The sequence below is a fragment of the Vulpes lagopus genome, chromosome 11, assembly GCF_018345385.1.
Source record: "Vulpes lagopus strain Blue_001 chromosome 11, ASM1834538v1, whole genome shotgun sequence".
NCBI classification, from domain to species: Eukaryota; Metazoa; Chordata; class Mammalia; order Carnivora; family Canidae; genus Vulpes; species Vulpes lagopus.
The window spans coordinates 75,017,913-75,028,731 of record NC_054834.1 but is presented as its reverse complement, the minus strand read 5'-3'; the positions used below and the strand labels follow the sequence as shown (position 1 = coordinate 75,028,731).

General features: G+C 55.9%; 2 protein-coding genes across 2 annotated transcripts; one reads left to right on the top strand and one right to left on the bottom strand.

Moving 5' to 3' along the window:
- Positions 1–2,111: 2,111 nt before the first annotated feature.
- On the top strand, positions 2,112–3,234 carry CCDC85B (coiled-coil domain containing 85B). The gene has a single exon (XM_041723569.1). It carries the CDS (start codon positions 2,383–2,385, stop codon positions 2,989–2,991), a length of 609 nt encoding a protein of 202 aa, XP_041579503.1. The 5' UTR covers positions 2,112–2,382; the 3' UTR covers positions 2,992–3,234.
- A 530-nt stretch (positions 3,235–3,764) lies between these two features.
- FOSL1 (FOS like 1, AP-1 transcription factor subunit) lies at positions 3,765–10,819 on the bottom strand. The gene is made up of 4 exons (XM_041723568.1): positions 10,049–10,819; positions 7,868–8,065; positions 5,343–5,450; positions 3,765–4,916 (listed from the first exon to the last, which is right to left on the bottom strand). Exons 1-4 carry the CDS (start codon positions 10,442–10,444, stop codon positions 4,506–4,508), a joined length of 1,113 nt encoding a protein of 370 aa, XP_041579502.1. The 5' UTR covers positions 10,445–10,819; the 3' UTR covers positions 3,765–4,505.

The following is a 10,819-nucleotide window of genomic DNA, read 5'->3' as shown; positions in this document are numbered from 1 at the left end:
CACCCGGAGCCAGAGAAGGACCACTTCCGGGACAGAGAGGGTGGGGAAGAAGCGGCGAAGGAGGAGGAGTAGCCCCTCCTCCCAGCGGGAGGGGCAACCCCCGGGTCCCCGCCCCCCGTCCCCACCCCCGCGCGTCTCCTGGTGGGGGTTGCAGGAAGGCGCAGGGGAGTCGAGGCCAACAGCTAGTGGCCCCAGCGCCGGCCACCTTCCCCCATCTCCCCCTTTCTCTGCCCTTTTCTGGGCCTCCCTACTTTGACTTGTGTCTTAAATGTAGGAGTTTCACAGACCTCTGTCCTGAATCTTTTCACTGCAAAAAGTATGTCTGACCTAATGTCCAAGGGCCATTGCTGGGAGCTCCTCAGTCCATCCTGCGGGTGAGACTTCTTCTGGGCATGGGGCCCCTGCTCCTTTGGTTTTAACCCTCGTGGCCCACATCCCACCCCGCCCCGCACTAATGACTTCTCTTACTCGGAGCTCGGAGCTCTGCCTGGGAAGTCCACATCAGGAGGGCTGCCTAGCTGCTTGTTTTTCTACGCTGTTTCCCTACAGGCCCCTCAAAAGCTAGACAGCCTTTTTTCCAATTTGTTTCTTTCCTGCGTTTCTATCTCAGTGATAGTCCCAACATTTACCCAGTTCTCATGCCAGAACCCTGGGTTTTCTCCCAGAGTCCTCTTTCCTCACATTCAGTTCTGCTGATTTGCTTCCTGAATATTTCTAGGATGTTTCGTCCTCTCCACCCCTACGGGCACCTCTCCAGCCCAGTCCTGCATAGCTCTACCTTGCCCATTGACACAGTGTTTTTTACTAATCTCCCTGCCTACATCTCTTCCCCATGGTGCATCCCACATAGAACAGCCTGAATAATTTTTTTAATGTATATTTTATTTTATTTATTTATTTTTTAAATTATTTATTTATGATAGTCATACAGAGAGAGAGAGGCAGAGACACAGGCAGAGGGAGAAGCAGGCTCCATGCACCGGGAGCCCAACGTGGGATTCGATCCCAGGTCTCCAGGATCGCGCCCTGGGCCAAAGGCAGGCGCCAAACCAATGCGCCACCCAGGGATCCCTTTTTAATGTATATTTTAAAATGTTACTCCCCTGCTTAAAATCCTACTTGCCTGTGGCAACGTTCCGTTTTTGCCAACTACCTTTGTGGCTTCTCTCCCTCAGGTTACCATTTTCTCCACACACCCATCTTTTGAAAACAATGAGCTACTCTCAGGGTTCCTAAAGCAGCTAGGCCCCCAGGGTGTTTCACCATGCTATTCCTGCTTGCTGAAATAGCTCTCTACTCATCAAAGTCCTATACATCTTTCAGGACCCCTCAGATTACCACCTCTTCGGGGAAACCTTTCTGGACCATGTCTCTCCCCGCGTTTACTTCTTGTTTAACACAGCCTGTCTCCCCCACTAAATTATGATCTCTTTGTTTTTTTTTTAAACAAATTTTATTTTATTAAGATTTATTTATGATAGACCTAGAGAGAGAGAGGCAGAGACACAGGAGGAGGGAGAAGCAGGCTCCATTCCAGGAGCCCGAGGTGGGACTCGATCCCAGGACTCCAGGATCGCGCCCTGGGTCAAAGGCAGACGCTAAACCGCTGAGCCACCCAGGGATCCCCAATTATGACCTCTTTGAGGACAGGATCAGAATCTTAGTCAAGTTTATTTCTGCCCGAGCTTTGCACACAATAAAAGTTTACTGAATAAATGAATCCCTGTATGTGCCTCCCCACCCTCCGCCCCCACCCTGGACAGGAAACCATCCTTAAGAGGGTAGCCTGATGGTGAGCCAGGCACGTTTGGACTCCGGGTTCCGAAGAGCTGGAAGTGATGTTCAATGAGCCGAAACTCTCGAGCATGAATTAAGCTAGAAAAGTTGGAGACGAGACCCCTCTGGGTTCCGTCAGGGGTGGGCTTGAGAGTCGGTGGCCGACACTGGAGTCTAAGTTCTCAGAAAGAGTCGAGAGGCCTAGGCTAGAGCTTGAGGAAGTTTGGAACTGGGAAGTACGAAGCGCCTAGTTTAGGGTTACCTGTCGCGGAGAGTGGTGGCGCTGGGACCCAGCGTGTGGAAGGGTCACTCCCCTGTCTGGAGTGGGCGGGGAAGGGGCTCGCTCTTTCTCTGTGTCCCATGCTCAAGCCCCGCCCCTTTCAGGAGAGCCTTCTCTGGATTGGCTGTCGTTCCTTAGCGTCATACGGCCCCGCCCCAGCGCGCGCCCCGCCGCGTGCCCACGCCCGGGCGGCTGCTTGCAGCCTACGCTACCCCGCCACAGCCTGCCGCCCGCGGAGCCGGAGCCCGACCCCGAGCGCGCAGAGCTCGACGTGGGCTCCTGGGCCGCGGCGGCGGACAGGCGATGCTCCAGAGGCCTGAGCAGCCATGGAGGCCGAGGCGGGCGGCCTGGAGGAGCTGACGGACGAGGAGATGGCGGCTCTAGGCAAGGAAGAGCTGGTGCGGCGCCTGCGGCGGGAGGAGGCGGCACGCCTGGCGGCTCTGGTGCAGCGCGGCCGCCTCATGCAGGAGGTGAATCGGCAGCTGCAGGGTCACCTGGGCGAGATCCGCGAGCTCAAGCAGCTCAACCGGCGCTTACAGGCGGAGAACCGCGAGCTGCGCGACCTCTGCTGCTTCCTGGACTCGGAGCGCCAGCGCGGGCGGCGCGCCGCGCGCCAGTGGCAGCTCTTCGGGACCCAAGCATCCCGAGCCGTGCGCGAGGACTTGGGCGGTTGTTGGCAGAAGCTGGCCGAGCTGGAGGGCCGCCAGGAGGAGCTGCTGCGGGAGAACCTGGCGCTTAAGGAGCTCTGCCTGGCTCTGGGTGAGGAGTGGGGCCCCCGGGGCGGCCCCGGCGGCGCTGGCGGCTCAAGCTCCGGGCCGACACCCGAGCTCGCCTTGCCCCCCTGCGGGCCCCGCGACCTGGGCGATGGAAGCTCCAGCACCGGCAGCGTGGGCAGTCCAGATCAGTTGCCCCTGGCCTGCTCCCCGGATGACTGAGGCTCATCTTCCTTCACGTCGACGCCCGACCAGACTGCTTCCCAAGCGCCGGGACTGCGGTGGACCTCCGGACCTGGACGCCGTCCCGCCTGTGCACGAGGGGCCGCTGGCATGGATTTGGAAACTCTGGCACTGAGGAGGGCCCCTTGCTCTCTCTTGGTGGGGCAGCAGGGAGACTGGAGGCTGGAGCGGAGGGACGTGCTGGGAGCGGGGTGGGGGCTAATAAACTGGAACGGAAGCAGAGCCCCTGGCCTGGGCTGCGTCTGTTTGGGACTCCCCGGGGTGGGACGAGGGCGGGGACGTTGAGACGGGGTACCATTACCGTCCGGAGGGGCTGCAGAACTAAGGTGGCTGACTCCCCCACTCCCTCAAGCCTGGGGCAGGATGTGGGACGGTGGTAAGCCCCTAGCTCCCCCCATTAGACCTCCGGAGGGGCCGTAATCCGGCCCCTGAAGTGGCTCCAGCTCCCTTCCCGGCTCCTTCCTGTCCAAGACAATGGGGCAGGAAGCAGGTGTTGGGGGCCTAGAACCCACTCAGCGGCCTCCCCCGAGGCTGAAAAGGGCATAAGAGCGCCCTCCTGTGGCGCACGCAGGCGAGCTGTGGGCCCCCATCAGGAGAAAGACAGATAATCCTTTTAGTTTGCACCCAGCAGCACTCCATTCCTCCTTTCAATCCTGGAGATGAGGCATAGCAGATGTAACAATTCCTCAGATAAGACAACTGAGGTCCAGATATCAAATAATTTTCCAAAGTCATGCAGTAAGTCTGTAGAACTGAGACCGGAGCCTAGGGCTTCTGGTTCGAAATGTTCTCCCTTTTGCTTCTGGGTTCAGTGAGACCAGGACAGAGCTTCGAGCTTTTTATTCCATTTTGGCAGGTTTGTATAAAAATACTCTCTGTAGGAAAATAAATAGCAGCTGCCTTCGTTGTGGAGGCTTGGATTCCCTGGAGCTAAAGTCTTCTCAGAGCTGGTGGGGGGAGGGGGGCTGCAGTTCAGCTCGTCACAGAAGCCTCTGGCACTCTCCTACCATTCAGGAGGGTCAGCAGAATGCCCTGGTTCAATCACTTGGTGCTGCTGGCAGTGTGGGGCTGGGCGAGTTAGTGTTCTAGGCTGGTAGAATACCACCTTCTGTCAGAGTAGGATTGGGTGGATCACAGGAAGAGGGTGATGAAGACTATAGGTGTGGTGGTCTGAAGGGGGTTAGGGCTCTAGAGGACCCTGAGGGATCTACAAAGTCCTTTTTGGTTGCCAGGAGTTTTCTCGCACAAATGGGAAATATTTTGTCTCTGGTTTAGTGCAAATTGTGCTAAAGAAGCCAGCTCTGGAAAAACAGTGGGCAGTTACATGACCCCAAGCTGGCTCTACTAGGAAGCAAAATATGCTCAGTGTCATCTGGAGGAATGGAGAAGAACCTGCTGAAGAGGGCATGGGATTATGGTCCAGACCAGCTGGACCAATGGGTGGGGAGACATTGGCTTAGAGTGGCATCCCCTGGTACCGGGGCTGAGGTGCCTCATAAGGCAAGGAGGGTGGGGGAGCCGAGAGGGTCAGAGGATGGGTCCCCGCTGCTACTGCTGCTCCTGCGATGGGCTGAGGCGCAGGGCTCAGGGGTGCTAGGGTAAGTGAAGACCGGACTAGGGGTGAAAGGAGTCAGGGAGGGTGTGGTCATGAGTGTGGGGGTGTGCAATGCTTCGGGTTCAAGCACAGGCCCCGAGGAAAGAGAGATACAAGGTACAGGGCCGGAGGTGGCTGGTGGGCTGCTAGGACCGCCCGCGCCGCCAGTGTCGCTCTCCGTGGCCCCTTCCGGGATTTTGCAGATGGGGCGGTGGGCTTCAAGCACGAGCTCCAGGCGCTCCTTCTGCTTCTGAAGCTCCTCAATCTCTCGCTGCAGACCGGATTTTTCGTCCTCCAGTTTGTCGGTCTCCTGCAGAGGGTTAGGAGAGGAGTTAGAAGATGAGGGCTGAGTACCGCGTAGCCTCAGGAGGTGGTGGTAATTGGGGGAATGGGGGTTGGGGGGTGGGGTCTCCAGGGTGTCTGGACTACAACTCCCATGAGCCCTTGGAAGAAAATGGTCACGACTCCCTTCGGGCCCGGGAGCATCTTAGAAGGAGATTGTCCGCGGAAGCTTTGACTCTCCTCTGCTTTTCTGGGAGTGAGACGCGCGGTAACTAATTTCTAATCGCATTTTTCTCGTCGTTTTCTCCGAAGGACTGCTCCTCCAGCGGGGACTGGGGGAAGGGGACTTAATATACCGGCGCCCCTCTGGGGCCCTGCAAGCTCAGGGGAGCCGCGCCCGTCTGAGGTTCGGTGAGCCGCGGCCTGGACACCCTCCGCACCGGTGGGTGCTCACCGCCTGCAGGAAGTCGGTCAGTTCCTTCCTCCGGTTCCTGCACTTGGCCGCGGCCAGCTTGTTCCGCTCGCGCCTCACTCGACGGCGCTCCTCCTCCTCGGGGCTGATCTGGACGGGTAGAGGGAATAGTGAGGTAGACCCTGGGCCTCTGGTTGCCCGGCACTCGCCCTGTGCAGTGGCCCAGTGCTAGGACCCTGCGGTGGGCATGGCAGTGCCGGGGACCCGCGAGCCTGCGCTTCAGGTATCACAGCGCCGCTTCAGGGATCACAGCGCCGCGACTGGTTCTCCGCACTCACGCTTTAGTAAGATTGAATTAATCAGATTTCTTCCTCCTCGGACCCAGCTTTTGCCTCCTTTGGTTCCTCTTTCAGAAGCATCCCCCCCCCCCCCCCCCCCCCCCGCCCATCGCCACCACATACTCCGTAAACCTTTACCCCCGTCATTTCTCAGTACTCAACTAAGATCTCTTACAGGGAGCTTCCTCTCGTTGCCCAGCCAGAAGTAGCCTTTATTACTCTGAGCCTCTGGGACCCAGCTGCTCTTTCTCGAAGGACCCTCATTCTCCACCCCCCCTTAAAAAAAAAAAAGATTTTATTTGTTCATGAGAGACAGAGTCAGAGACATAGGCAGAGGGAGAAGCAGGCTCCCCGCGGGGCGCCTGATGCGGAACTCAATCCCAGGACCCTGGGATCACCAGCAAGCCCAAGGCAGACACTCAACCACTGAGCCACCCAAGTGTCCTCTTCCCCAGGGGTTTGTAAGCACTAAGAGGAGTTCATGAGTGTTGCTGCTGAGTAAGTTTTTTATTTTTTAAATTTTATTTATTTATTTATTTATTTATTTATTTATTTATTTATTTAGTAAGTTGTTTTTTATTAGGAACCTATTACGTGCCAGCTAAGAACTTTACACAGATTCTTTACCCAACTTTCCATATAAGGAACTGAAGCCCAGAGAGGATAGATAACTCCTTTATGGTCCCAGAGCAGAAATTAAAATCCACTCACTCTATTCAATATTGAGAGGCCTGCTGATGGGGACCAGCCCCCCACAAAGAACCCCACTTAGAGCTCATAGCCCCTGTCTAGGAGTCCCAGAAACAAATAGCTACCCTCAGGTCAGGGCTAAAGAAGTCCAGGAGCCTGCCTCTGGGACCTCACAGCATGGTCCTCTTCTCCAGTTGGTCACACTGCCAATCCTGCTGTTTCTGGGAAAGCCACTCCTGTCTAACTGTTCATCTTTGCAAGATCCTGACTTCTCATCTACCCTGCTGTCAGGGGTACTTACTCCTTAATGAGTAAGTCTCACTCCAGTACAGTCTCATAAACCAAAATGAAAGAGGAGCAACTCCCTTAAAGACCCTCTATCTCTTATTTATGTTGGTAAAGATTTTTTTTTTTTTTTAAAGCAGTGTGAAGGCAGGAGCCCTGGTTGGGGAGTCAAGAGTTCCCAACTCACTCTGCTTCAAGCCTCTGATAGCTCTGGATGAAATAGTGTGGCTTGATGGTTAGGATCTCACTTTAGAATTGAAAAGACTGGGCAGCCCCAGTGGCGCAGTGGTTTAGCGCCGCCTGCAGCCCAGGGCGTGATCCTGGAGACCCGGGATCGAGTCCCACCTCAGGCTCTCTGTGTGGTACCTGCTTCTCCCTCTGCCTGTGTCTCTGCCTCTCTCTGTCTCTATATATAAAATAAAATTAGAAAAAAAAAAAAAAAGAATTATTCCCAGAATTGAAAAGACCTGTCTCATTACTTACTACTTGTGTAATCTGGGCAAGTGATTACCTCTGTGCCTTCATTTCCCAGCTGTAAAGTGGAGAAAACCAGAGTGCATCCCTAGAGGCTATTTGTAAAGATTAAATGAGATAGGGAAACAGCCCCAGAGAGTAGCTACAGGGAACCCTCCCCAGCACATAGACAGCATGCATCTCAGCAGGTGGAGACCCTCTACCAGTCCACACACCTTTCCACATGTACACCTTACACATTCTCACCTCCACCTCTATTCTTGTTCCTGCCATCCTCTCTCCCTGAAATGTCTTTTCTTTCATCTCTATCTATGAAGATCCTACCCATCCTTCTGGGCTAATATACCTCCAGCTTCAAAAAGCTTTCCCTAGCCTAGAATCACCTCTTGCCCTCTGGATCACCCCAAGGGCTCCTATTACTCTCGGCCTTGGCCAGGAGTCATCAGTGGCTCTTCTTCCCCAGCACTCCCTTTCTAAGCCTGTGTTTTTGTTTTGTTTTTGTTTTTGTTTTTGTTTTGTTTTGTTTTAGATTTTATTTACTTATTCATGAGAAAGAGAGAGAGGCAGAGACACAGGCAGAGGGAGAAGCAGGCTCCATGCAGGGAGCCCGACATGGGACTCGATCATGGGTCTTCAGGATCATGCCCTGGGCTGAAGGCAGTGCTAAACTGCTGAGCCACCCGGACTGCCTTGCCTGTGTTCTTTTGGCCAAGAACTTGTCCTCTGCACCTCAGCACCCCTATGGGCATCAGAACCAGTGCAATGCCTTTGCTACCTTACCTGTTCACAGGGTCGGCGACGTACCCCTGGAGGTGGCCCTAGGGCCCGGATGACTCCTGGCCGGGGCTGTGGGGGGCTGTACTGGGGGTAGGTCAGAGGCCTGGGGTAGCTGCTGGGTCCCAGGAAGTGGGGTTGCACCATCCACTGCAGGTCCTGGCTGCCACTCACAGCATTGATGCTTGGCACGAGGTGGAACTTCTGAGGCATAAGAAATGGAAAGCCAAGGATGAAGTCTGTGTAGATTGAGGGGCTTCAACAGGACAGAAGCCACAATTTCATCCACCGTCAATGCAGCTGCTCGTTCCGTATGACCAGAAAGAGCACAACTTGACAGAGAGACTAACTTGGTGACAAATCCCTGCTTGGGAGCTGTGTGACTTTGGGTCTCATAACCTTGCTGTGCCTTCATTTCCCTGTCAGAACTAATACATATAACATATGAATTCCAGGCACTGTCCCAACCACTTTACAAATACTGACTCATAATTTGCACAACAGTGTCTTCATTTTCAGACAGAAAAACAGTTGTCCATAGATCCATAGCCAGTAAGTAGGAAGTGGAGTTTGGCCCTGGCACCTAGGCTCTCAGCTACTCCTGTACTCTGCCTGAGTCCCATCTGCATAGAAAAATTCCAGCTCCTAACTCCAGGGGTGGCTGTGAGAATCCAGTGAGAGAATGTGTGTGTCAGTGCCTAGTAAGTGGCAGGTGTCCAATGCACAGAGGCTGTGGTGGCAAGAACCACTGCCCTGGGTTTAGGCTGTCCCAGTTAGCTCTTAGCTCAGCCACTTACTGGCTATGACTCTGGGCAAGTTATTTAACCTCAATGTGCCTGGGTTTCCTTGTTTTTAATATTGGTGTAAGTGAGGATTATGGCATTTCATTGATGCTAAGAAATGCCTTTTAATAGCTCTAAATCATAGTTGGATTGGCAACTTTAGGAAAATTTAGTGACATAAAACAATGGTGTGGGTTTTCAAATCAATGAATTCTTCGATTCTGTGAAATACAATATGGTTAATGAGGTAGAAACCTCCCCGAACCATCCAAGCTGCACTGTATGTACTCTATGTATTACCTGCCAAGATTTTCTTTCAGCCAGAAATCTGAGGAAAGAGTTGAGATGGGGGATCAGTGTTCCGGGAAGAGAACTGGGTTCAAGCCTTGGGGCTGGGCTCTGGCGCCCAAGCGTCCCGGAAGCGTGCCACAAGCCCAGGCAAGTCCAGGCAGCGGTGTCCCAAGCCCGGCGCTGCGGGCCCAGTGGCCCAGTGACCCCAGTTCCGGGACGAAGGCACCCCTGGCGGCACCTCTCGCTCCCGATGTAGCCCGGGCCAGGGCCGCTCCGGGCCAGGAAGGGAGGGGCGCCCCGGGTGAGTCAGCCACCGTGACTCGGCCGCTGTGACTCGGCAGAACGGACGCCGCTCCTTCCCTCCCCTAGCGACACGTGCGCGCTGCCCCTCGACAGGAAATGGGCACCTGCAACCACCCGAGTCCCCCCAGCCTGCAGCAGGGCGCCGTTCGGTGCCGAGAGGTGGGGGCGCGGGAGCTGCCGGCTGCAAGACCACGCGCGCGTCCCGGCATCTCGCAGTCTCCCCTGGCCCCAGCCTGTAAAGGTGAGGAGCACCAGTTTCCCGGAGCCCACCGGGCTGCACTGCCCCGAGAAGGGGATAAGGGCGACGCGGTAGAGAGGGACAGACAAATGGACACACTGACTCTCAGACAGTGCTGAGGATTCCCAGTCTGTGGGATCCCGCCTCCCTTCGGTGTGGGGACTTCTCGGCCTCAGCCCAGGTACGGGATCCCGGGAATTTAGTCCGAGATGGATCAGACCCTCTGATCCCGTCCGAGCCAGGACTAATCTCAGACTAAGGGGCGCCCTTCTGACGCAGACAGAACAAAGAAATTAGGCGTGGACGAGAGGAAAGAAAGAAGGTGACAGAGACGGCGGGACAGATGACAGCAGACAGCGAAGGAAAAAGGGGCGAGCGAGAGGAGACGGTCGCAGATCCTGGCTCCAGACGGTGGAGAACGAGCAGCATCCGCGGCCACAGCCACGGCCACTGCCGCGGATCCAGGTCCAGACCCTTCTCCTGCTCCCGGCCCCATCCCAGAGCGTGCGGGAGCTGACCGCAGCGTCCCAGGCGCTGTCCACCCGGGAAGCCCAGGCGGTGGGGCCCTCTCACCTGCTGGCCTGAAGTGGGGGTCTGCGCCGGGCCGCCGTACGCACCGCCGGCCCCGGAGCTCGGTCCGGGTTCCCCGAAGTCTCGGAACATGCCCTGGCTGGCTGCTCTGTGGGGTCCGCGTCGGCTGCTTGGGTTCTGACTCACTTGCTCCTCTTTTCTTTTTATGAATGAAAAGTTCTCGGGCTGAACCACTTGGATGGGGGGGAGGAGCGGGCGATTTTCAACGGCGCTGGACACCTCGCGGCTCCACCTCCCCAGACGCACCGCCCTCTGCCAGTCCGCGCTGAACTTCTCTACGCCTCCCACAGTCCGGTAGCCGCCTTTTCGTAGGGAAGGGGACGGACCTGGCGTCCCCGAGCGGCAGGTCTGCCCCCTCTGACGTAGTTGCCCATACATGGTGCAATTTCCTCGCCGCGCCCAGGTGGAGCCGAGGATTCCCCCGCGGATTTACGCACCTGCCTGCAGCTGGGCGCCCCGCCGCGTCCCGCCCGCGAGCCCAGACTCTGGGCCGCGGTCCCACTCCCGGGAGCCCATTCACCGCTTGGTCTCGCCTTAGTTTTTGCCTCCTTCAGATGGGACGAAGTAATTACGCCTTGCAGCACGTGGGAGGTTGGAATGAAGAATGAGGAAAGGGTCTGGAAACAGTAAAGTGGATTATAAATGTGCTTGTTGTGGTTATTCTTTTATTTACTAGATGCTTACTTCATGCTAGGGACCACGCTACTGCCATCCAAGGCTTCACAGTGGTGGCGTGAGGCCCTTTTGCTGGCA

Bases quoted from the DNA above. Each gene is read 5' to 3' on its own strand.
- FOSL1 (XM_041723568.1), bottom strand. From the start codon at position 10,444: ATGTATGGGCAACTACGTCAGAGGGGGCAGACCTGCCGCTCGGGGACG. The intron at 5,451-7,867 runs GTAAGGTAGCAA...CTACCCGTCCAG, and splicing joins GTCGCCGACCCTGTGAACAG to ATCAGCCCCGAGGAGGAGGA. The intron at 4,917-5,342 runs GTGAGCACCCAC...AACCCTCTGCAG, and splicing joins TGACCGACTTCCTGCAGGCG to GAGACCGACAAACTGGAGGA.
- CCDC85B (XM_041723569.1), top strand. From the start codon at position 2,383: ATGGAGGCCGAGGCGGGCGGCCTGGAGGAGCTGACGGACGAGGAGATG.